The sequence below is a fragment of the Folsomia candida genome, unplaced genomic scaffold (assembly GCF_002217175.1).
Source record: "Folsomia candida strain VU population unplaced genomic scaffold, ASM221717v1 Fcan01_Sc002, whole genome shotgun sequence".
Taxonomy (NCBI): Eukaryota; Metazoa; Arthropoda; class Collembola; order Entomobryomorpha; family Isotomidae; genus Folsomia; species Folsomia candida.
In genome coordinates this window covers 2,491,940-2,512,763 of record NW_019091194.1, presented here as the reverse complement: position 1 = coordinate 2,512,763, position 20,824 = coordinate 2,491,940, and the positions used below count along the sequence as shown (strand labels likewise).

Below are 20,824 nucleotides of genomic sequence, written 5' to 3'. Positions count from 1 at the left end.
TGTTTCGTTTTTTAATGATGATGATTATGAGCATTATTTTGCAATTTGAAATATAAGAATATTTTTAACTTACTCTTAATTTTAACTTTCATTCTAATTTGCAAAGCCAATTGGAAACCGTCGATGATAAATGGCTTTGAAAGGGCACGGGAAGACGATTTTCGAAAAAAAATCTTGCCACTTCCGGTTTACAGATCACTTATCAAATTTGGTCGGTCGCCCACGACCGGGCTGCACCAGTACACGACGGTAACCCCTACAAAGAAAAGTTCTTATTAATTATTATTTTCACAATCAAAAAGAGTTATGCAGTGCATAAATGTATGATCGACTACATAATTATTATATTAACAGAAAATTCAAAAATAAAATTTCGTATATGAAACTGAATATTACAATTTCAAACTCAAAATTTCACACTACCTAAACACGAAACGATAAAAGAATTACACCTTTAATTAAATAACTACCTGATTATCCTGTTTCCTCTCGTTTTTTTAACCGTATCACAAAAATATTACAAAGTTTTTTCAAAGAAAAAGTTAGTCGACCATCTTAATCTTATCTGCTTGTGTGGCTGGTTGGTTTTGTTCCGTTTGCATCACAAGACCAAACCACACGCAAACAAAATATCAACTCAGACTTTCTCTCTGTCCTTGCTTTCCCCGAATATGGTGAAATATTGACTTTTCTCCAGTCCAGCCAGTCCTTCACCAGCAGCAGCCGCACCAAAAACTAAATTCACTTTCTCCTTGCGTCGGTGGTTCTTTAGCAAAGTCGATCGAGAAAGTGTAAACGAGTTGGCTCCACACAAAAATCTCAAGTTGTCCCCGCCCCGCAATTGGAAAATTCAAATGTATTTTATGTTTTTGAAGAATTTTTATTTGTATTTAGTTGATTGATCATGAAATAATATTTAAAATCAAATAGTTTGTAGTGTTAATTAATATTTAGCTTAGTTATTAGTTAATAAGATGAGAATTAGATAAGGTAAAGTGGAGTAGTTTTGACAATACACAATAGTTAAGAAGACAAGAAGAGCTGTAAGTCTGATTATTTATATATTTTCATTTAATTTAATTATAAATTCCAGGAAGGCTAATTGTCTTTTGATTTGATTTAAGATACACGAGGTTGATAAGGTTTTATCGAAATGGAGAACGGGCTCAAACCGTCTTTCGATGAAAAAGAATCAAAGAAGACTGAAAAAGACGTTGCTTCGCTGAACGAATGCAATGAAAATGGATGTAACGCACATAAAATTGGCGAAACAGCTTTTGCCCCTGACGAGGACGTTCCCATGCATGATGTTACCTATAGTCCAGCAAGTCCAGATCCTCCAAATGGTGTAAAAGGGACCAAGAGAGATGTTGTATTGGGCGGAAATCATGCCAAATTGGACGAAGATGTACTTGTGCATAGATCAAATGATCCAGCATGGGAAGCAGAGCGCAATCATTATAAGAAAATTGTGAACACGTTTCGAACCTATGGGTTATAATAAAACACTCGTTCGATTGGTCAATTAATTTTTCGCCAATAATTATTAATTGATTAAATCTATTCAATGCACAGGAACCACATTTATAAGAAACTCGGCGGAACTAGGAATTACTTAAAATCACTCCCTACAGAGCACCAACGCCTCCTCACCAATTACCGGAAACATTTGCACGATATAAAACGCTGCGTGGAAGAAAACCAAAATCTTTGCATTTTAATGACGTTAGAAGAATCACATTTATTTGAAAATCAACACGAAGTCTATCCCACAAAGGTATTTATTCTTATTTTCATTGCAGATTAAATTATATTGCACCGTGACAAATTTCACTTTATCCATACAGAAAATGAAACAAGCTCCACCTGAGCCGACAAACTATGATTATGAAAAAGTACAAGCCATCTTCAAACAAATTGTAAGGGATTGGTCGAATGACGGGCAAGAGGAAAGAGATACTTGTTACAAACCAATCATTGAAGAAGTTGAACGCGAATTTCAGAAGACAAAGTAAGAACATACTACAAAGAATCCCTTAAGATATCACTATCTTACCCCTATCACTTGTTACCACTACCAGGCCCAAAAAAATACATAGCTTTCATAATTTATTTTGACAATTGAGCTACAATTCTCGCTTTTGTCTATAAGGATGCTAAAAAAAACCTGAACTGTAGCTTGATCAACGTTTGGAGATACGGCTACAATCTCAAAATTCCATGAAATTAGGGTTTTCATGAAATTTGTCGCCCGACGACAAAGACGTAGATTTCTAACTAAAATCGTTATGAATTTGATGAACAGGAATGAGGATGGGATCAGCCCTATAAAGATTTTAGTCCCAGGTGCCGGATTAGGGAGACTCGCACATGAACTGGTTTGCAGAGGATATGTTGTCGAAGGAAACGAGTTCAGTTTGTTCATGTTGTTTGCGTCGAATTTCCTGCTAAATAAGTAAACCTTGAACTAACTGTATCAGTTAATAGCCAATAGTGTGTCGTTAAATTTAATTATGCTGGTTTAATTTTTCAGATGTTTCGAAGAAGAGCAATACAAATGCTTCCCGTGGGTTCATCAAACTACAAACGTCCTTAATCGAGACGACCAAATCCGCGCTGTCTTATTTCCCGACATTCGCCCTTGTGACCTTCCTCCAGACTCCAAGTTCTCAATGACTGGTGGCGATTTTCTTGAAGTATATGGCACCATGTCACAAAAAGAGAACTGGGACTGCCTCGCAACCTGTTTTTTCATTGACTGTGCCAACAATATCGTCGCATATCTGGAGAGGATATACTACTGCTTAAAATTAGGTGGAATTTGGGTAAATATGGGTCCACTTTTATACCATTATGCCGACCTGTCAGAGGAAAAGTCGATTGAACCATCGTACGATATTTTGAGGGAAATAATACAGAGCATGGGATTCATCATTGAGGTATTAATTTATTAATTCATTATTGAAGTTCAAGAAGACTGAACTAAATTAGTTTTCCAGATGATTCATGTAGCTGTGCATTAATAATTTCTCCACTTTTACAGAAAGAGGAGACGAATCGACCCACACTGTATGCTGACAATAGCAAATCCATGCTCTCATACACTTACAACAGCGTGTTTCTTGTCTGCAGAAAGGGCCTCCCTCCAGCTCGAGTGCCTAGTAGTCCTTGCAAGTCTGTGACCTCAAGTCCCACGAAATCTAAGCCAACCACCACCACCGAAGATAATAAGAGTTGATGTCGTCAACATCATCATATTATCAACCTAAAAACTAGTGTTATATTTTGACATCTCATCATCCTAATCATGATAATTGCGTAGCTTATGACGAAAGTATTTTAATAATTTTAATTTCAATTTCCTGCTAAATTTAATATGACTTGACTTCCTTTTAACTTTTTAACATTATTGACAACTATGCAAAGTCATATCGTGATTACTGTGCATGATGGTGCACCATTTTTGATGTTAAGTTCTATGTATGTATGTAAGTTGCCAATTCCAGTATTCACTCCCTTGTTAAAGTCCAATAGTCAAATTATACAAAAAGTTGCATGATATTTACTACTCTGCATTGAAAATGTAATGTACTAAATTCTATAAAAAATTGGAGCGAATAATAATAATAATAAATAAAGAAATTATCAACTACAGCATCAGTTTTTGCATGACTGCCGTTTTTATTGTCAACCTCACGCTACACGACTCACTCGTCGTATTGATGTTTTTCATGCCAATTTGCTGGTGTCAACCCTACAGCTAATTTAGTTAGATACATAAATTGCAGGACAAATATTTTCCAAGCAAGTAGAGCAGAACGACTACGACACATATGTAGAAGTATACATCTCACAAAAAATGGTGAGAATTGGCCCCGAGTTTTGCAAACTTTTGATTTTAATAGGGTTATTCAATCTCCTCCAAATTTGCACTGGGAGCAAAAATGTTTCGGAAATGGCATCCACAAGTAGATTTTCTCTGATAAAAACTAATTCAAACTTGACAATGACAACTACAAGTCAACCACCATTTCCACTACCGATTCGGTTAAATGGAACCTCGAATAATGGGACCCGGAGAAAGTTCGATCCACCTGAATCAACCCCAATCCCCACAGTGAATGAGGAATGGGGGGGAAACTGTACCGACAAAGGTGAATACTTTGTTACGTAATTGGGGATACAATTGCTGTACTTTGTATATTAAAGACTGGACAAAGTGCTCCCACCTAAAAACCTACTTCTCCTACTTTGTGGACAAGAACGACCCAGACAAGAAGGTGCAACATCACGAAATCGACTGCAAAATTCAGCCCATCATCTGCCTCAAGAATGGCTGGGTAGTGACAAGGTGTCAAATTTTGTGTATGGGCCGGTGCAACAAAGGTGCATAGAAGGTTTTCTTTGAATTTTTGAAAAATCGATTTTGATTAATGATATACTTTCTTTTTGCAGACCTCTTGTCAAAGTATGACGACTATGTAGAAAAAGAGGGACAGTGTTAATTCCGTTCTACTTAAAATAGATTTTTTGAAATTTTTACATTCTAAAAATTTTCAAATTTAAAATTTGACATGATTTCATAATAATTTTTTCCATAAGAATTCTCCCAAATTCTCACCTTGCCTCGTTCAAATTCATCTTTTTTTTACTTCAATCCACCTCCAATTTAATAATGCCTTTATCATTTAACGAAATAAAAGATGCTTTGCTTTCTCTTCAGCCTACTCGACTTTTCCTCGACTTTGATAATACTTACATGAAGGTACGAACCTTCATGCTCTCCTTTACTGAATCATTACTGACTGCATTGGAGGAGAAGCAATGAGAATTAAGAGCTTTGAAGTATCAGTTCACCGTTTATTTCACCGTTACTTAATAATACCGGGATTTGGAGGAAGGGAGAAAAGGGAACGAGAAATAAATGGAACGACGACGGAGAGAGAGAGGAAAATAACTATTAAGACTTTCATAAGTCGGAGATTAATGAAGTAGTTCGTCCATCCCGTACCACTTCTTGATTGCCCCATCAACCGAAATCAAGTCAAAGTCATGAATCTTCTTATATTCCCTTTTAAGCTATACATTTCATGGATGAATGTTTCTCCTTCTTTCTTCTCGACTAATCCCCCCTTCAAAATGAACGAACGAACGAAAGAATCCTGACCCTTTTAATTCGGATGGAATAAGTAGAACCCAAATTGCAAAATCGCTGTAATACGACATGAAAGCGTTCCAATTTATTATTTCCATCCACCCTCCAATTAAAAGATGATTGTACATACGTACCAGGAATGTAATGGCATTTATAAACTTCAAAAGTTAATACATAATTAAGCCGTGTTACTTAATTAATAATGCTATGATTTATTACCTTAATGACACAGAGATACACGCATTTATTCCTTTATATTTATTACGCAATAATAATTCCACTTTTATTTCATTATATTGCGGAATGCCATCCATTTTAGTTGTTAATCCTTCTTAATTAAGCGATTCTTCAAGCCTGCTCTGCTGGTGAATGAGATAATAGTTCTCAAGGCGGATCACTTTTGCTTCATTGCATTATTTTCTTCCCCTTTCACTTCTCGCAGAATTCCTAAAGTATCCGTATCACTTACTTGTTAGATACGGTAAGCTCCTTGGTTAATCCTGTTTATTAATACTCGTCCAAAAGCTATAGTGCAATCTTCTTACCATGTTTTTTTCTGGGGGGACAACAGGGGCGAAACGCGAACCCAATTGAATCCTGGGTAGTAAAAAAAAGAGACAAACTTTTCTTGCAATGTTCTTATTTTTTTGTTGTACTAACATTTCCGAGATTCTTGAACAACATGAAGGTGAATAGATCAAGAAGGTTCCAACAACTTTGTTACAACTTGGTACAAGTGGGCAAATAAAAAAAGAAGCAAATTTCACGAAATCAAAGAACCATTTTCTGTGATGACGTTGGCCTCAGCGCCTAGCACCTCAGGCCACAGCACCTAGCGCCTACTTAGTTGGCCACAGCGCCTAGCCCCTAAATAAGTGGGCCACAGCGCCTAACGCCTAAATAAGTGGGCCGTAGCGCCTAGCGCCTACCAAGTAGGCCACAGCGCCTACACTCAGCGCCTATGGGGTAAACTGAGATAGTCAGAGAAACATTGGTATAAAACAAGGGAAAGGATCCCTCTCCGATGGGGGAATGTGATACACCAAAATGTTGGGGTTTTCATGCTGATCACGAAAATATAAATGTTTTGACCGGCAAATGTAAGGTCACAATAAGTCAAGATTTTTTATGCATTTTTGGAAGTTTCAAGTTGTCTCACTTTCCCCCTCGGCGGGAAATTTTTTGGGGTGACATGAGATCCTTAAGGCAAGATAACACTTATAGTTTTTGTCGTAGAATATTGAACGCAAATTATTTTGCCGCAAAGAGGCAAATTATTTTGCCGCAAAGAGGCAAATTTATTGGACATTGCTAGAATATTGGGGAAAAGTGTCAACTATTATCGTAATTATGCCCCATATTGGGGAATTGTTCGTAGTTAGGCGAGCGAAGCGAGCAGGTTAGGTTAGTTAAATTAGGTACGCGGAAAGCGTTGCAGTTCTAGCTAGCAGTCCTAGCTGGCAATCCTAGCTGGCAATCCTAGCTAGCAGTCCTAGCTAGACCATTGAAATATCATGTCACCCCAAAAAAATTCCCGCCATGGGGGAAAGTGAGACAAAGTCTTGGAATTCTCTGAAACGTCCAAAAATTTAGTAAAAATTTTTAACTTTGACCTCTTCTTGTGACCTTAATATACATTTGCCGGTAAAAAATTTTTTATGTTTTTGCTCAGCGTGAAAAACCCTACATTTGTGTATCACATTCCCCCATTGGAGAGGGATCGTTTTGCTTGTATTCCGAAACATAAATACGAGACTGGCAAAATTATAGAAAATGTCATATATAGCTGAAATATGGAAAATCTTGGGGAAAGACGAGAATTCTAGTTTCTTTTTGTAGAATATCGAATTCCAATCGTTTTTCAAAAAATCGGAAAATTGTTAGGACTCTGGGATAAAGTATATCAAAGTTTATTATAGCTATGCCCCGTATTGGGGTACTGTTCGTAGTTAAGCGAGCGAAGCGAGCAGGTTAGGTTTTACTAAGTAGGCGGAAATGGTTAACTTGCACCCTAGCTAAGAGAGCTCACTAGAAGAACTAGCTAGGAGAGCTAGGTAGAAGAACTAGCTAGGAGAGCTAGCTAGAAGAACTAGCTAGGAGAGCTAGCTAGAAGAACTAGCTAGGAAAGCTAGCTAGTAGTAGCTAGAAACTAGAAATCTCAGCTTACCCCAGACATCTAACTTACCCCAAAAAATTCATCCCCGTATTTCAGCTATATATGACATTTTCTATAATTTTGCCAGTCTCGTATTGATGTTTCTCTGACTTTCTCAATTTACCCCATAGGCGCTGAGTGTAGGCGCTACGGCCTACATATTTAGGCGTTAGGCGCTGTGGCCCACTTATTTAGGGGCTAGGCGCTGTGGCCAACTAGGTAGGCGCTAGGTGCTGTGGCCTGAGGTGCTAGGCGCTGAGGCCCGCCACATTTTTCTGTGTGGGACACAAACTAAACCAAGGAAAGAGTTCCTTGGTCTTACTATTAGTTTGTGGAATTTGTAAGAGTCAAGTGAAAATGTGGGAGCAGAGAAATCGGGTAAAAGCCCAAATCTCACCGAATCGGGTCTCACTTTTCCTCCAGACTTTCACCAGTTCACACAACCCGATCGGAACGGAACCAGAGTGACAGGAACTTGGTCTCAAATTTTCTTGACAAGATTCAATTATTTGATTTGATAGGTTGTGTGCGGTTGAGTTGAGTGGAAAAATATCGCGGCGACAGAAATGAGGCCGAATTGTGAGCAGGGGTTTGTTTTGTTCAAGTTGATATTTGTTTTGATCGTGTTACTTGGCGAGGTGGGGGTGGGAAACGGTCATCATCATCACCACCAACACGGTCATGGAAATAGGAAGCGACACAGGAGTGGCAGAAGTCATCAATTTAAAATTAAGGTGGGTTAATTAAAAGTTTAACTTTAAATATTCAGTATTAAAATACGAGCAGATAAAATATGAAGTTTTTAATCTACTTCATGCACAAAAAGTTCGACAAATATCGCGAATTTCGCGAAGAGAAGACTTTTAAACTAAAACGAAGTCTTTTAGGTATCTAATTTACTTTAATCTACTTAAACAATGTGTTTACTTACCTTACATAACCGCATAATCTCAACTTTCCTGTGAATGTGCATGTGAAAATCATATTACAAAGCTCTAATTTCGCCCATGAGCAAAATTTGCATTACTCTGCTGAACTCTCGAGAAGTTTTCAAAATTAAAATCACTGACCTTGCACGTTACTACATAAATATTCATGAAATTCCGACAGTGCAGAAATGCATACGTACACAAATAAATTCCAACATCGCCCTTATTGATCTTATCAGCCCAGGAATAACAATTTCTTACTTTTCTATTCATTAATTCAGCTTGTATACTTTCTCCGAAGAGAAATATCATGTCTCTCCTTCCCCCTACTCACTTTCTCAGTTGGACGTTATGAGAATAATATATTTGATGTAGACACGAGCTGCCGTCAGTTTTTTGGCACGTTTCGTTCTACATGACTTGGCAAACTCGAGTCCAAACAAATGAATTAAGTAGCATATCGTTTACAAAGTAAACTAAAGTAAAAAAGATTGTACAGATGGACGACGACGACACACAAACAGATGGACGACGACGACACACAAACAGATGGACCCCAAGTCAAGCCAAGTTCTAAAAATGTATGCTTTACTTTCTTCAAACAACTTTGGCACAGAAATTGGTCGTGATGAAAAGTATTTTGCTGACTTGGATGGCATGGGATGTGTTTGTTGTAATATAAGCAAACTGAGGAGTAGAAGGTCACTACTTGTCGGGCCCCAATTTCGATCTTTGGATATGTTGTAGTACTACATGAGTGTAGAAAAAGTGAAGGAGGGTTAGACTCCATGAGCCCATTTACGCCCGCCACACCCCCTCAAAGGCGCCCAAACCCCCAGAGTTGCCGCACTAAAATCATCGCCAAAAATCGAGTTTTGCTCAGATTTGGATGAAATTTACATTTTTGTGATCCCAGATAGTTGCTCTATTATATCCAATAGCAAACTCAATTTTTTGAAACTTCGAATTTTTTCAATACATACCCTTGGTCAGAAAATCTTCGAAAATATTGAAAATTTCAAAAAAGTTGAGTTTGCTATTGGATATGATAGAACAACTATCTGGGATCACAAAAATGTAAATTTCATCCAAATCTGAGCAAAACTCGATTTTTGGCGATGAATTTAGTGCGGCAACTCTGGGGGTTTGGGCGCCTTTGAGGGGGTGTGGCGGGCGTAAATGGGCTCATGGAGTCTAACCATCCTTCACTTTTTCTACACTCATGTAGTACTACAACATATCCAAAGGAGATCGAAATCGGGGCCCGACAAGTAGTGACCTTCTACTCCTGAGGTGCGTGGGTAGGCAGGAGGTCACCTCAAAGAAGAAAGGTGTCGTCCCAACATTTTCTTTGGCCCAGCCAAATAAATATAAATCTACACACACACAATAGCCAGCTACCCACCATATTACTATAGAGTAACGAAACTTACTTTCACTCCTTTTCCACGACCACCTTGGAAATAATAAATTCGGCTGCGAAATATGGTGGAGAGAGAGGTGAGTTTGCTGGTCTGGTCTGGTCCCATAGGGTGTCATTGTTCCGCTTTGGTTCATTCGTTCCGAGCCCCTTTATATTCTGCTTCACTGGAACGGAATGGATTCACCAATTTTAAAATACAATACAATTTGAGTAACAAATCAAGTAACTGTTTGTTCCTGTGGTGGTGGTGCCCAATATTTAATCGAATCGCCCAGCATGAATCGGATATCAATATTTGCTTTGCGAAAATATTTCATATTTTATCTCTCCCAAAAATTAGGACCAATTTTGGTAAATTCTTTACCCCGGGGAAGAATTTAGCCGAGTAGTTGAACTTTCTGGATTTCCTCATGAGCCATTAACCCTAACCCCACCTTAAAATCAGGTTTATTGGAAGTTTCCCCATAAAATGGGACACATTTGGTTTGGCCAAGAGAGCATTTTGAGATTTATGGATTGTTTTCTCTCTCCTCATCCATCGCGGACCAACTTTATTTATACTTTCGCCAACAAATACATACATACATACAAACACATACACAGGGACCAGACCATCCTGCCTGCCGCCCCCCATGCGCAGCATACAAGGAAACTTAACGAGTCGAAAGTTTTATTGGTTTTGGCTTGATTTCTCGAATTCTGCTGCTTCGTCGACCTTCGATCTATACAGTAGTGCAGTGGCAATTATCTTAATGAGATCACGCACAAATTGCTAATATCTATAATCTCCTCGTACATATACGAGAAAGAAGCTAACCAAGCAAACACATCACATAACGTAACATATCCCATATAAACCTTGGGTGAAAGTATGTGTAAGTAAAAGTTTGCTAATTACTCCTCTCTCCTCGTATTAGTCGTGGCTTCATTCCACAAGAACAGACCACACATGGATGGGCAGACAGAGAGGAAAAACAAACAAACTCTATTTGTATGAGCCAACTATGTTTTATGTGCAAACACGGTATAAAATCCGGTTATTTGACTTTCTCTTTGTTTTCTTTACGGGGGTATAATTCTCGCTTTTAGAGAGAAAAACATGCATTTTGTGTGGTAGTTACGGAGCATAAGGTGCTGCCTAAAAGTAAGGCAGAGAAGGTAAAATGACTTTTTGTCATCTATTTTTCACATCCTCGTTAAAAAATCTTTAATAAAAATGTAATTTGTCATCATCACTTTATAATAATGAAATAGCTGCCTGCCTTATTTTCGGTTCTGGGAAAAAAATCTCCTAAATCGCAAACTTTCCCATCTTTTCCAGGAAAATAATAAGATTCGACTTTCACTTTAGCTAGTGTCACCTGATGATAATGATGCACACGCATCGCCAGTTTTGCCGACTTGAGCAGAATATTGAATAATAAGAAACTTTGGGTAAATAACGCTTGAATAATTTCCCTATTACTTTCTCACAGCGTCAAAGCCTCCCATTTCGTGTTCACTTTGTTGATCGTGTGACGTTGACAGTAATGGATGCAGCCGGGCAGCGGGCGGAGCAGGGGGGGCATTATTAATATTAAACGCCTTGTCGACGGGGTGTCACTTCCTTAAACGCTCCATTGGCCATTTTGTTACCCGAGATGGACAGCCACCAAAGAGAACAAAAGACACTGGCTACTTATCAATTTCATACAATTTTAGTGTCTAGTTTCACTCTTACTTAATGTGTCATCCCACCCCGAAAAAGGTGCCTGCCTGCCAGCCCCGTGTCAAGTTACCACACTGAAATAGCAGACTAAACGAATTTATAAGCAAACGTGTCAACTTTATTTGAAACATAATTTAATTTTGCGGAATAATAAACAACACAAAGAAACAAAGGGGAAAGTGAACGTGAAAGCAAAACTTGGCAGGAAAAGTTATCTCTGGTTCTTATCTGGTATTAAATAATATGAAATGTTTCACGTCACGTTGGTTTTTCGTGTCGGACGAAGAGGACACAAAGTTTTGTCCAGACCGACGGACCGATATAAATATAAAGCAGTCCTCCTATTTTACGGCTATTTTCACTCCCCTCATGATGACGATGATACTAATGGGACGGGAAGGATCACGCCTTCACTCCACTCTCCTCAATAATAAATGAAAGTCTTTAAGTAGCTGTGTTTATTGTAAACGTGGCGTAATAAATATTGTGAGGATTACAAAATAGAGTAGCATTTTTCTACTTGGCAGAGTCGAGAAAGTCGGTAAAAGCAACAGTTTTTTTGTACTTGCTATTTCTGGCTAACAATTTACTTAGGGAAACCAATTGGATTTTTGTCTACGAAAAAAATCAAAACTATGCATAAGCTCCTCGTTCTTTGATCTTTATTCATTTTACAAGAGGGAAAAAATAATGGTGTTGACAAATATAAGATCAAACATGTTCGGGCAGACGAGAAGCTTTCATTTTATTTATTTTGTCTTTCTCCTCTGCTCCACATGATTTCATAAAGTTATGCAATATCACGAAATTTAAAGATTCATGACTCTGCCTTCCTGATCCGATAATGTCAACCGGGAGGACAAAGTATTAAGTAAACAAGATCAAAACAAGGAGAAGAGAAGTTTAGAGAAAGTTTTCCTCTATGCACGAAGAAAAACTAATGCCTACCATGTATCTGCCGAGGTTCTTCTGTTTTTGTCATCTGCTTATGTACACTTTCTTCATCTACCAAACTTTATTTGTTGTTAGTGCTATGTACTTTTTTAGAATAGAAAAATCAAAATTCTTGCCCTTTTTCTCCATTTCGTGGCCCATTTCCTCCCTTTAAATCGCGAGGTGAGGCGAGCTCCACGCAGTCCAATTGGCCATTCGGGGATAATTTTTCCCATTTTGTTTAGCATATTGTTGATGTCTGGCTGTCTGTCCCACTTTTCTGCGAACATGTTGATCTTCTCGTTCGTCCGAAATTGGCATAGGATTTGAGAAGCGAGAAAGTTGCAGATTTCGAGTGGAATGAATGATGAATAATGCATGATCAACACTACCAATATATGATCGCCTTGTGCTATATGTAATATTGTAAAGCAGACACAAATCCTGCCACCAGGAACTTCCGTTTCCTCCTTTCCTCACCTAATAAGGTGTCATCCCCACCATAAAATAAATGAACAAACTACCTGGACGTGGGTGGGAAGCAAATCTCTCATTATCATGCAGCCGGGGACAATATTCACATCAAAACAATGACAGAACGAACCAAGAGGGGAATAAGCACTTAAGTTTGACGTGGTGGTGGTGGAGGAAGTTGTTGAAGAGCATCGTCGTCAAAGGTCTAAAACTTGTCATCACCACTTTGGAATTCGTGGTCTGGTATTCATATTCATATTCGTCCATCGTATGACGAACCGAATAACCGCATATGAGCCAAAGTTTTTAGCGGAGGAGGGAGAAGAAGAGCCATAAAAGAAAGTCTGGCTTGGCTTGGATACCACTTTTTAGGACACGTGACATGACTAAAGTTGAAAAAGTTGGGATTTTTTTTCTATATCCATCCATAAGTAGCTCGAGGAGAGGCAAATGTTTTAAAAAAATGTTAACGTATAATTTCTACCCGAAGGCGATTGAGGTGGGTTTCGAGGTGAAGTAAGGTGAAAGTCGTTCATAGCGCAGGGGGGCAAATAATAATGTGGCCTAATCTAATGTAATGTCGTCAAAAAATGGAGAGACCGAGATGAGAAATGCGAACAGAACCTGGTTTCGTTGAAGTGGGGGTATAAAATAAAAATGATGACATTTTGTGGTTGGTTGGGTGACTCTCCCAATTTCCTCCACTAGAGAAATAGCCTCGAGAATGGAATTGACATCTTTTGTAGCGTTTATTTTATAAGGGCCACCCAACCAACCGACGGATGTAGAAGAAATAAGCTATACGAGGAGAACTACTGTGGGATGGGATGACCATTAATCTCTCTCTTTCAACAGATTTTCTTTTTCGAGAGTCGGCTCGGGTCCGTCGGTCTTCTTCCTTTGTTACCTTTACATACTTACATAACGTCATACATACAGAGAGAGAGAGAGTCGGGGAGGTTGTTATATACATGAAGTATGAACACTGAACAAGGAATAAGTATGGCTGGGAAAGTATTTATCCCACACAGCAGTAGAAATATAAGGGCTTAAATATTGTCAATTTTATTTCATTTTTTTGTAATCTGGTCAGAAAAAAGAGATTACGCGATTTCCACTAGGTGGAATAATCGAATTGGAAATAAATTCTTATTACTACTCTATTTACTACTGATAATTTCATAGACCTCCTGGTGGACAAGTTTTTTTTGCGAAATAAAAGTAGTAAAAAAAACACCGAAAAATAGTCCAGGAATTATGACCGTTTCTGGTAAAAATTCCTAAGCCTGAAGAACTATAAATAGTAATTGCAAATACTGGTCTTCATCGTAAACCGATAAAAAAAGCAGGCATCTATTTAGTTGATTTCACAAAATACATTTCATATTTATTTATTTTTGGCGTCAATCTTCCACAAAATCTATTTAGTTAATTTCACAAAATACATTTTATATTTATTTATTTTTGGCGTCAATCTTCCTCAAAATCTATTTAGTTAATTTCACGAAATACATTTTATATTTAATTATTTTTGGCGTCAATCTGTAACAAAATATAAATAAAATTTCTTTAAAATTTCAGCCAACCTGCTCCGAACAGTGGACGATATCCTGTCCTCCAATCATCTTCCCGGACTATTCCTCCTGCTCCTGGACCTGTCCAGGCTCTACTCCCGGGGACGGCCCGATCTGTGGTAGTGACGGTTTAATCTACGACTCCCGCTGCATCCTCGAGAAGGAGGCTTGTCTCCAAAAATTGCGACAGTTTGGAACATCATCGTGGAACGATGCGGGGGACGAAACCGCACGGAATATATTGACAGTTGACGAGACGGGCGGCCGGAAGTGCGTTCATTTCCTGGAACCTCTCCATCAAAGAACGGGCATCCAATCTTTTTACGACGAAAAAGGTGAGTTTTTCGAGTCCAATCTCATTTTATTATTTATTAGCAACAGGTTCGAGAAAAGATTGTGATCATATTGTCAAAAGAAAAGAGATGACAATTCGGAGGGGAGAAGATAAATATGATTGCATGTAAGATTGACGTATTTATGAATTTCCCTCAGTCAGATATTTATACAATTACAAGTAACTTTTGTGTGTAGCAAGAAAAAAATAGGGAGAATTTCCTCGGACTTTTTGCCATGCCATAAAAAAGATGAAGATTCGTCTCGCATTCTTTCCCTATTCTTCATTCTTCCACTCTATTCATGCATGCTTATCATTATTTAGTCCCCTCTCTCTCTCGAGAAATGCATTCATAAATACATAGTCAGTCCAATCTTCATCTTCCACGTCCTGTGCGACGTACTACAAACGTATATCCATCACAATATTCTGCCACCGAAGGCAAAATGCAGGAGCAGAAGCTAATCCGGCCATTGTCATCGTCATCTCGTGATGCCAGAGTCTCGAACATTGTTGCATGTCGTCCTAGGACATGAAATGAATCAAGAGGAGGCAATTTTTTAAAGAGGAAAAAAGAAGATGAGACATCATTGTGGTTGTATTTGTATGTACGTATCACATGAAAATGGTGTGTATTTTACTCAACGTTTCCAGATTGCAGAGGGAAAGCAGCAGTACTAAAAGAGCTTTTTAACGTGTTGTCGTAGTGTTGCTTTTATGTTCCTCTGAGCTTTCTCGAGTTGCTGTCATCGGTCAAATGAGGGATGTAGTAGGAGTAGCAGGAAACGATATAATTCATGTCCACTCTCCCATTCCACCAACGCACCGAAATGAGGCAGAATTTCCAGCCTTTTGTTAAATACTTGATCGAAATGAGTAGTGCACAAAAAATAAGTAGAAATTCAGCCAGCGAAACGGTCCACTTTATTTCATTTTAGAAGCAGAATTAAAGTTACATATAATCACACATTTTAAGCTGCAAAATGTAGATATACGTAGCGAAATGTCATGATATCATCCTCATATTCAAGTCTCACTATATACTCAAGAAGAATACGTACGACTGCTTTCCCCAGATTTATAAATAATGTGCTTAGGAGAGCAGAGGACAAGGCGAGTTGCAAGCTCGATCTCATCCAATATTGAAAATCCCTTAGTTGCCATTACTCTGTAGGGATGAATCCTCTTCCTGAAATTCCACAGAATACCCACGCACTTTAACTTAACTATATACACATTCTATTCCTATCTCGTACATATTCCGAAAATCCGAACAGTGTTGGGAATGGATATTTATTAAAATTTAAAACACGTTTATATTTATTACCATTTTCTTGTCTCCGGGTGGGAGGCTATCTATTGATACTGACTGACTGAACTGGTCTCTCTCACTTTCTCTGCCCTGGTGAAACGGAGAAGAAATCCAATCCAGCAGCGACAATGGGCTGTGAAGTGAATGGTATTTGTTGTATTATTCGAATTGAATTGTGTGTCTCTCGTCGACATAAATCTATCCACTACTTGACTCCATTGTGCAGAGGGGAACAAGTTGAATATAAATATAAAACGATATAATGAAAATGAAAAAGGGGAACCCGATTAAATGACGTTTCATACAATTCGGTCAATATTGGTGGAGAGCATTATCTACAAATACATACAATGGGGACGCAAACCTAGTTCAATCCAGATTACTTCTTGACCATGTTAGTTTGAAACAAGAACTCTGTAGAAACAACTAGGGCTAGCTAGCTAGCCTTCCTAGCTAGCCCTCGTAGCTAACCATTTCAAGCTTTCCGCGCACCCAAACTAACCTAACCTGCTCGCTTCAAAACGAATAATTATGATAATCGAATCGATGGTTATTATTCGTTTTGAAGCGAGCGAAGCGAGCAGGTTAGGTTAGTTTGGGTACGCGGAAAGCTTGAAATGGTTAGCTAGGAGAGCTAGCTAGGAGAGCTAGCTAGGAGGGCTAGCTAGGAGAGTTAGCTAGGAGGGCTAGCTAGGAGACCTAGCTAGGAGGGCTAGCTAGGAGACCTAGCTAGGAGGGCTAGCTAGGAGACCTAGCTAGGAGGGCTAGCTAGGAGAGTTAGCTAGGAGGGCTAGGTAGGAGACCTAGCTAGGAGGACTAGCTAGGAGGGCCAACTAGGAGAGCTAGCTAGGAGGGCTAGTTAATAAGAAGATTTAGAAATAACTAATCTCATTTTATCCCCAAAGTTTTCCGCCATGAGGGAAAGTGAGACAAAGACTTAGAATTCTCTGAAACGCCTAAAAACGCAATAAAGTAGCTGAAGCCAGTTAATAAAAAAATTGTACTTATGACTTTTTGTGAGCTTAATATATATTTGCCGGTCAAATATTTACATATTCTGGATCAGCACGAAAACCCCTTCAATTTGGTGTATGAATTTCCCCCCTGCCCGTTTTATACCCTTTCAAACTAACATGGTCAAAAAATAATCTGTGTTGAACATGGTTAGCGTCCCCATTGTTAGTGTATTATGCCTTCCAAATGAAAATGGAAAACGGGGCTGGATTCGAATATCAAAAAGGCAGAGACAAGTTTGGATAGATTTTATTTCGAGTCTGTATTTATCATCAAAACGACAAGAGAAAGCCATTTATTATCCGGAACGATGAAAAACCCACTTTCTCTAAAGCTTTCCTCGTAATGAATTATTAGGGATGGGAATTAACACATGTCGCAAATGTGGGTGCATTCAAAGTTTTTCGGAATCTGTACAAAAAATGGAGGCGCATACTTGCACAAATTTTATTCCTATACATACTTTTCAACTTTTTCAATAAATGGAGATTAAACTGGAATAAAAGTGGAAATCTTGTCGTGTCTGACTTGTTCTTTTTTCGGGGAGAAAAGTGAAAGAATTCGGAATCGGAATTTGGATCCTCACTGGGACTACTGGGGCGCCAGTTAGTTACGGGTTTTTCTTGTTGATGAAGAAGTGAAAGTTTTCTCATTTCATCTCATCAGCGGTTGGGCAGAGGACGCCGATAAATTAGTAGTAATGGCTCCCGTCCAAGTCGGGATTAAAAATCATCACTCTTCTGATCTACACACACGCCCTCCGGCATCCGGACCAACTTTGCCTCTGACTTTCTCTCCCGTACATTCACAGCCTAATCCCGATAAGGGTGGGTCAGTCCAAAGTGCAATGGATGCAATGTCGATGTCCATGTCGTCACGGCCGGAAATAATCCACCCATCCAATTTTAGCTGGTTTAGTTTTACTCTAGAAGCACTTATTGGATGAAGGAGATGAAGAAGGAGGACGTTCATAATTTGTGTGCAAGCCTGGGCCGAGTAGAAAATGAAAGTGCAGAGAAATCCGGAAGCTCAACGTGTGCTTCCTCCCCCCTTAATCAGCCTGGAATTAATGCGTGCCTTACATTTACACATCCGCTATTTCCTCCACCCACACCCCAATCTAATCTACTAGTCTCATCTAATGTCATCCATCTAACGCTATAGTATGGCCATGATCCTTTAATTATCTAGACACGAGGAGGAACACCACTCTGCCTCAATTTGCACTATTTTATTATGGAAGAGACGGAATCAGGCATTAAGCACCACTTTGAAACAAATCGTTCCAGAATATGGATGCAATGGAATGAAATCTCTATTTTCGAGTCACGGGGTGTCGTGATGTTATTGTGTTTCTCATTATTTCCAGGAAGTCGTGGTGCTGACATGGTGAATACTGGTGGGACGAGGACGACGACAATAACTACGCTAGCACCAGCAAGAATGAGTAGTACGACAGAATCTCATCTTCCCAGTCAGCAATCTGGCAGAAATGGTGAAAGTGGTTCTGCTGCTTTCTCGGTAGGGGAAAGAATGCAAGCCGATGAGGCAGAGAGACATCATACCGAGGAGGAGAAAGTTTGTAGCAGGGAAGACTTTGAACGTTTCAAGGTAAACGAGTCACGGATTTTTTTAAAAACTTTGTGGCAAATTGTAATTTTTTTGAAATTACAAGTAAAATGGATCGTTTAATCATAGACTTTTTAACATCACGACATGATGCGAATTAATTGTATTTTTTACAGGGAAAATTGTTCGACTTGACCAAAATCAAGTGGCGAGAGATGACATGGGGTAAAACTGAGACACCAAAAAATGACGACTTGGAGAAGATGAGCCCCACATGGAGCCGACTTTTGGCAGGAGATGGACCGGAAGCTGATAAGGACAATTTAATACGCCTCATCTTTTCCAGCTTAGATCACGATTCTAACTTCATTCTGAACTATGCCGAACTTTATCAAGTAAGAGCGAAAAGAATGGAAAAACTGCTATCAGAGGCCTTCCCGTTAAGAGATATTCCTCCTTCACTTAAAAAAAGAGAAAGTTCGCACATGCCACCAAATCCACACGAGTACAGTACACCGAATCCCACCAATTTTACCATTTGGCACGAAATAACTGTACATTCGCCCATAGGAAAAGTATTCGTAGTAGAGTAATACATCCATCCTCCTCATGCCATGTATGTAATGCGCCTACGTGTCCAATACAAGTGGCCTGGCTTATCGTATCTCATACCGATTCAAAGGAATACACGAAACCATTATTTTTATTGCTTTTGTTTCACCATCATCATCTCTTCGTCACATTACAGGCAGACGTAGACTTGGTTGAACCCTTGCTGAAGGGTAACTGTCAATGGAGGGACTTTCTCCGATTTCAGGACAAGGATCCACAAGATGACAAAATCCACGTCACGGAATTCTACGCCGCCTTCTCTCATCTTTACGGTGAGTTAAAGTAAAAAAAAGTCACAAATATGTCACAAACAGGTTTACCAATTCTTTTCCCATTCTCCACGATTCTTATTTTTGTATCAAAATCACTCACAACACACCAAACGAAAAATAAATAGAATAAAAAATACACTAAAAACTTGGTCAAACTTTTCCCTCAAAGAAAGAAGAACCTGCTGTTGCTGTGCTAATATGATAAACTTGGGATACACACTACTACAAAATCTGTTAGAAAGTTTGGCAAAAGTAATTTGCATAGTTTGACTACTTTTCTTCCCTCTTCTAAAAACTTTGTCTTCTTTCTCTTTTTCCGAAGCAAGGAGCGAAAGTATCAATTTAGGCGGAAAGTGAGAATAAGTAAGCCAATATTGGTTGGCTTTCCGTTATAAAAATAACCCCGGAATTTACACTCGTCACAAATTATACGTTCCCTTTCTTTTCTCGCTTTCACTCCATCTGACACTGCTCCTGTCTTCGCCAGCCAAAGCTCTAATCCGATCATATCTTTATCACATCAAATAAATCCTGACACAAATCTACACCACGGAAGGAAAGGATTCTTTTTTTTCAGACTCACTCACTTGGTGGTGGTGGTCTGGTCGTTGTAAAATTGGATGATTTGATGCAGTGGTAGTTTTCCGCTGTCATTTCCTCCTCACGGTTTCATTTCATCGAATGGATGGATTTTTATTTAAGGGGTGACGATGATTTCCCTCGAGAAGGCGTTCGAGTGGAAGAAGTTGGATGTCGTCCAAGGGGAGGATCTCCATCTGTACTGTGATGTCGTGGGGTCTCCTCCCACCCGCGTGGTATGGACCACACCCAATATCAAGCCGCAAAAACGACGAACCAGTGACGACCCCCACATTTTGCACGAGGTGGATGGATCCTTACTCATTTTGGGAGTGGAGAAACACCACGGGGGAAATTATTCGTGCAAGTCGGTAAGAAACGAGGAGGTGGTGCAAGTCATATCGCTAAATGTGGTCAGTTCCTCGAACAGTAGGAGTATCAGTAAGATTAATGGCAAGGAGACCGTTAACAATGTAAGTTATTGGACTGAAAGTAGGTTGTTTGATAGAAATGGGGGGAAAGTTTTGGATCGAGAAAGTAGTGCGGAAGCGAGTAGTTCGTATCTTATGGAGGAGGACGAAGACTATTTATAATAATATTTTTGAAAAAAGAAGAAATAAATTGTGAAACGCTTATAATAATTGTATAAGAATTTCTTGTTAAGAATTGTTGTCAATTAGATAATAAAATTACACGTAAATATATATAAGTTTAGTTACGTAAATAACATAATTTATTAGTTTCTGTGTTATACTTAAATCTATAAAATATTTAACTTCCA

At 38.9% G+C, this 20,824-nt stretch overlaps 3 protein-coding genes and 1 long non-coding RNA gene across 5 annotated transcripts; 3 read left to right on the top strand and 1 right to left on the bottom strand.

The window, feature by feature from the left end:
* Positions 1 to 791: 791 nt before the first annotated feature.
* Positions 792 to 3,654, top strand: LOC110843989 (carnosine N-methyltransferase). Of its 2 annotated transcripts, XM_022090068.2 has the most exons (8): positions 792 to 1,043; positions 1,125 to 1,494; positions 1,576 to 1,777; positions 1,848 to 2,011; positions 2,306 to 2,455; positions 2,534 to 2,939; positions 3,044 to 3,069; positions 3,133 to 3,654. In XM_022090068.2, the coding sequence occupies exons 2-8, from the start codon at positions 1,154 to 1,156 to the stop codon at positions 3,236 to 3,238; spliced, it is 1,395 nt and encodes a 464-aa protein (XP_021945760.1). In that variant the 5' UTR covers positions 792 to 1,043; positions 1,125 to 1,153; the 3' UTR covers positions 3,239 to 3,654. The 2 variants fall into 2 exon arrangements, with proteins under 2 accessions (XP_021945760.1, XP_021945759.1); XM_022090067.2 differs by having other exon boundaries at positions 3,044 to 3,654.
* Positions 3,655 to 3,752: 98 nt separating this feature from the next.
* Positions 3,753 to 4,727, top strand: LOC110845169. Its single transcript, XM_022091537.2, has 3 exons — positions 3,753 to 4,154; positions 4,210 to 4,386; positions 4,456 to 4,727. The coding sequence occupies exons 1-3, from the start codon at positions 3,860 to 3,862 to the stop codon at positions 4,503 to 4,505; spliced, it is 522 nt and encodes a 173-aa protein (XP_021947229.1). The 5' UTR covers positions 3,753 to 3,859; the 3' UTR covers positions 4,506 to 4,727.
* A 576-nt stretch (positions 4,728 to 5,303) lies between these two features.
* Positions 5,304 to 5,952, bottom strand: LOC118434282. Its single transcript, XR_004833901.1, has 2 exons — positions 5,701 to 5,952; positions 5,304 to 5,602 (listed from the first exon to the last, which is right to left on the bottom strand). It is a non-coding gene; the product is annotated as an uncharacterized LOC118434282 (long non-coding RNA).
* Positions 5,953 to 7,614: 1,662 nt separating this feature from the next.
* LOC110842639 lies at positions 7,615 to 20,775 on the top strand. Its single transcript, XM_022088418.2, has 6 exons — positions 7,615 to 8,044; positions 14,359 to 14,686; positions 18,381 to 18,622; positions 18,757 to 18,975; positions 19,329 to 19,464; positions 20,167 to 20,775. The coding sequence occupies exons 1-6, from the start codon at positions 7,877 to 7,879 to the stop codon at positions 20,634 to 20,636; spliced, it is 1,563 nt and encodes a 520-aa protein (XP_021944110.2). The 5' UTR covers positions 7,615 to 7,876; the 3' UTR covers positions 20,637 to 20,775.
* The last annotated feature ends 49 nt before the right edge of the window (positions 20,776 to 20,824 follow it).

Coding starts and splice junctions, on each gene's coding strand:
- LOC110845169 (XM_022091537.2), top strand. CDS start 3,860: ATGGTGAGAATTGGCCCCGAGTTTTGCAAACTTTTGATTTTAATAGGG. Junction 4,155..4,209: donor GGGAAACTGTACCGACAAAG/GTGAATACTTTG, acceptor TGTATATTAAAG/ACTGGACAAAGTGCTCCCAC. Junction 4,387..4,455: donor TATGGGCCGGTGCAACAAAG/GTGCATAGAAGG, acceptor TTCTTTTTGCAG/ACCTCTTGTCAAAGTATGAC.
- LOC110842639 (XM_022088418.2), top strand. CDS start 7,877: ATGAGGCCGAATTGTGAGCAGGGGTTTGTTTTGTTCAAGTTGATATTT. Junction 14,687..18,380: donor ATCTTTTTACGACGAAAAAG/GTGAGTTTTTCG, acceptor CATTATTTCCAG/GAAGTCGTGGTGCTGACATG. Junction 19,465..20,166: donor CGCCTTCTCTCATCTTTACG/GTGAGTTAAAGT, acceptor TTTTTATTTAAG/GGGTGACGATGATTTCCCTC.
- LOC110843989 (XM_022090067.2), top strand. CDS start 1,154: ATGGAGAACGGGCTCAAACCGTCTTTCGATGAAAAAGAATCAAAGAAG. Junction 1,495..1,575: donor AACACGTTTCGAACCTATGG/GTTATAATAAAA, acceptor TTCAATGCACAG/GAACCACATTTATAAGAAAC. Junction 2,940..3,043: donor GCATGGGATTCATCATTGAG/GTATTAATTTAT, acceptor CCACTTTTACAG/AAAGAGGAGACGAATCGACC.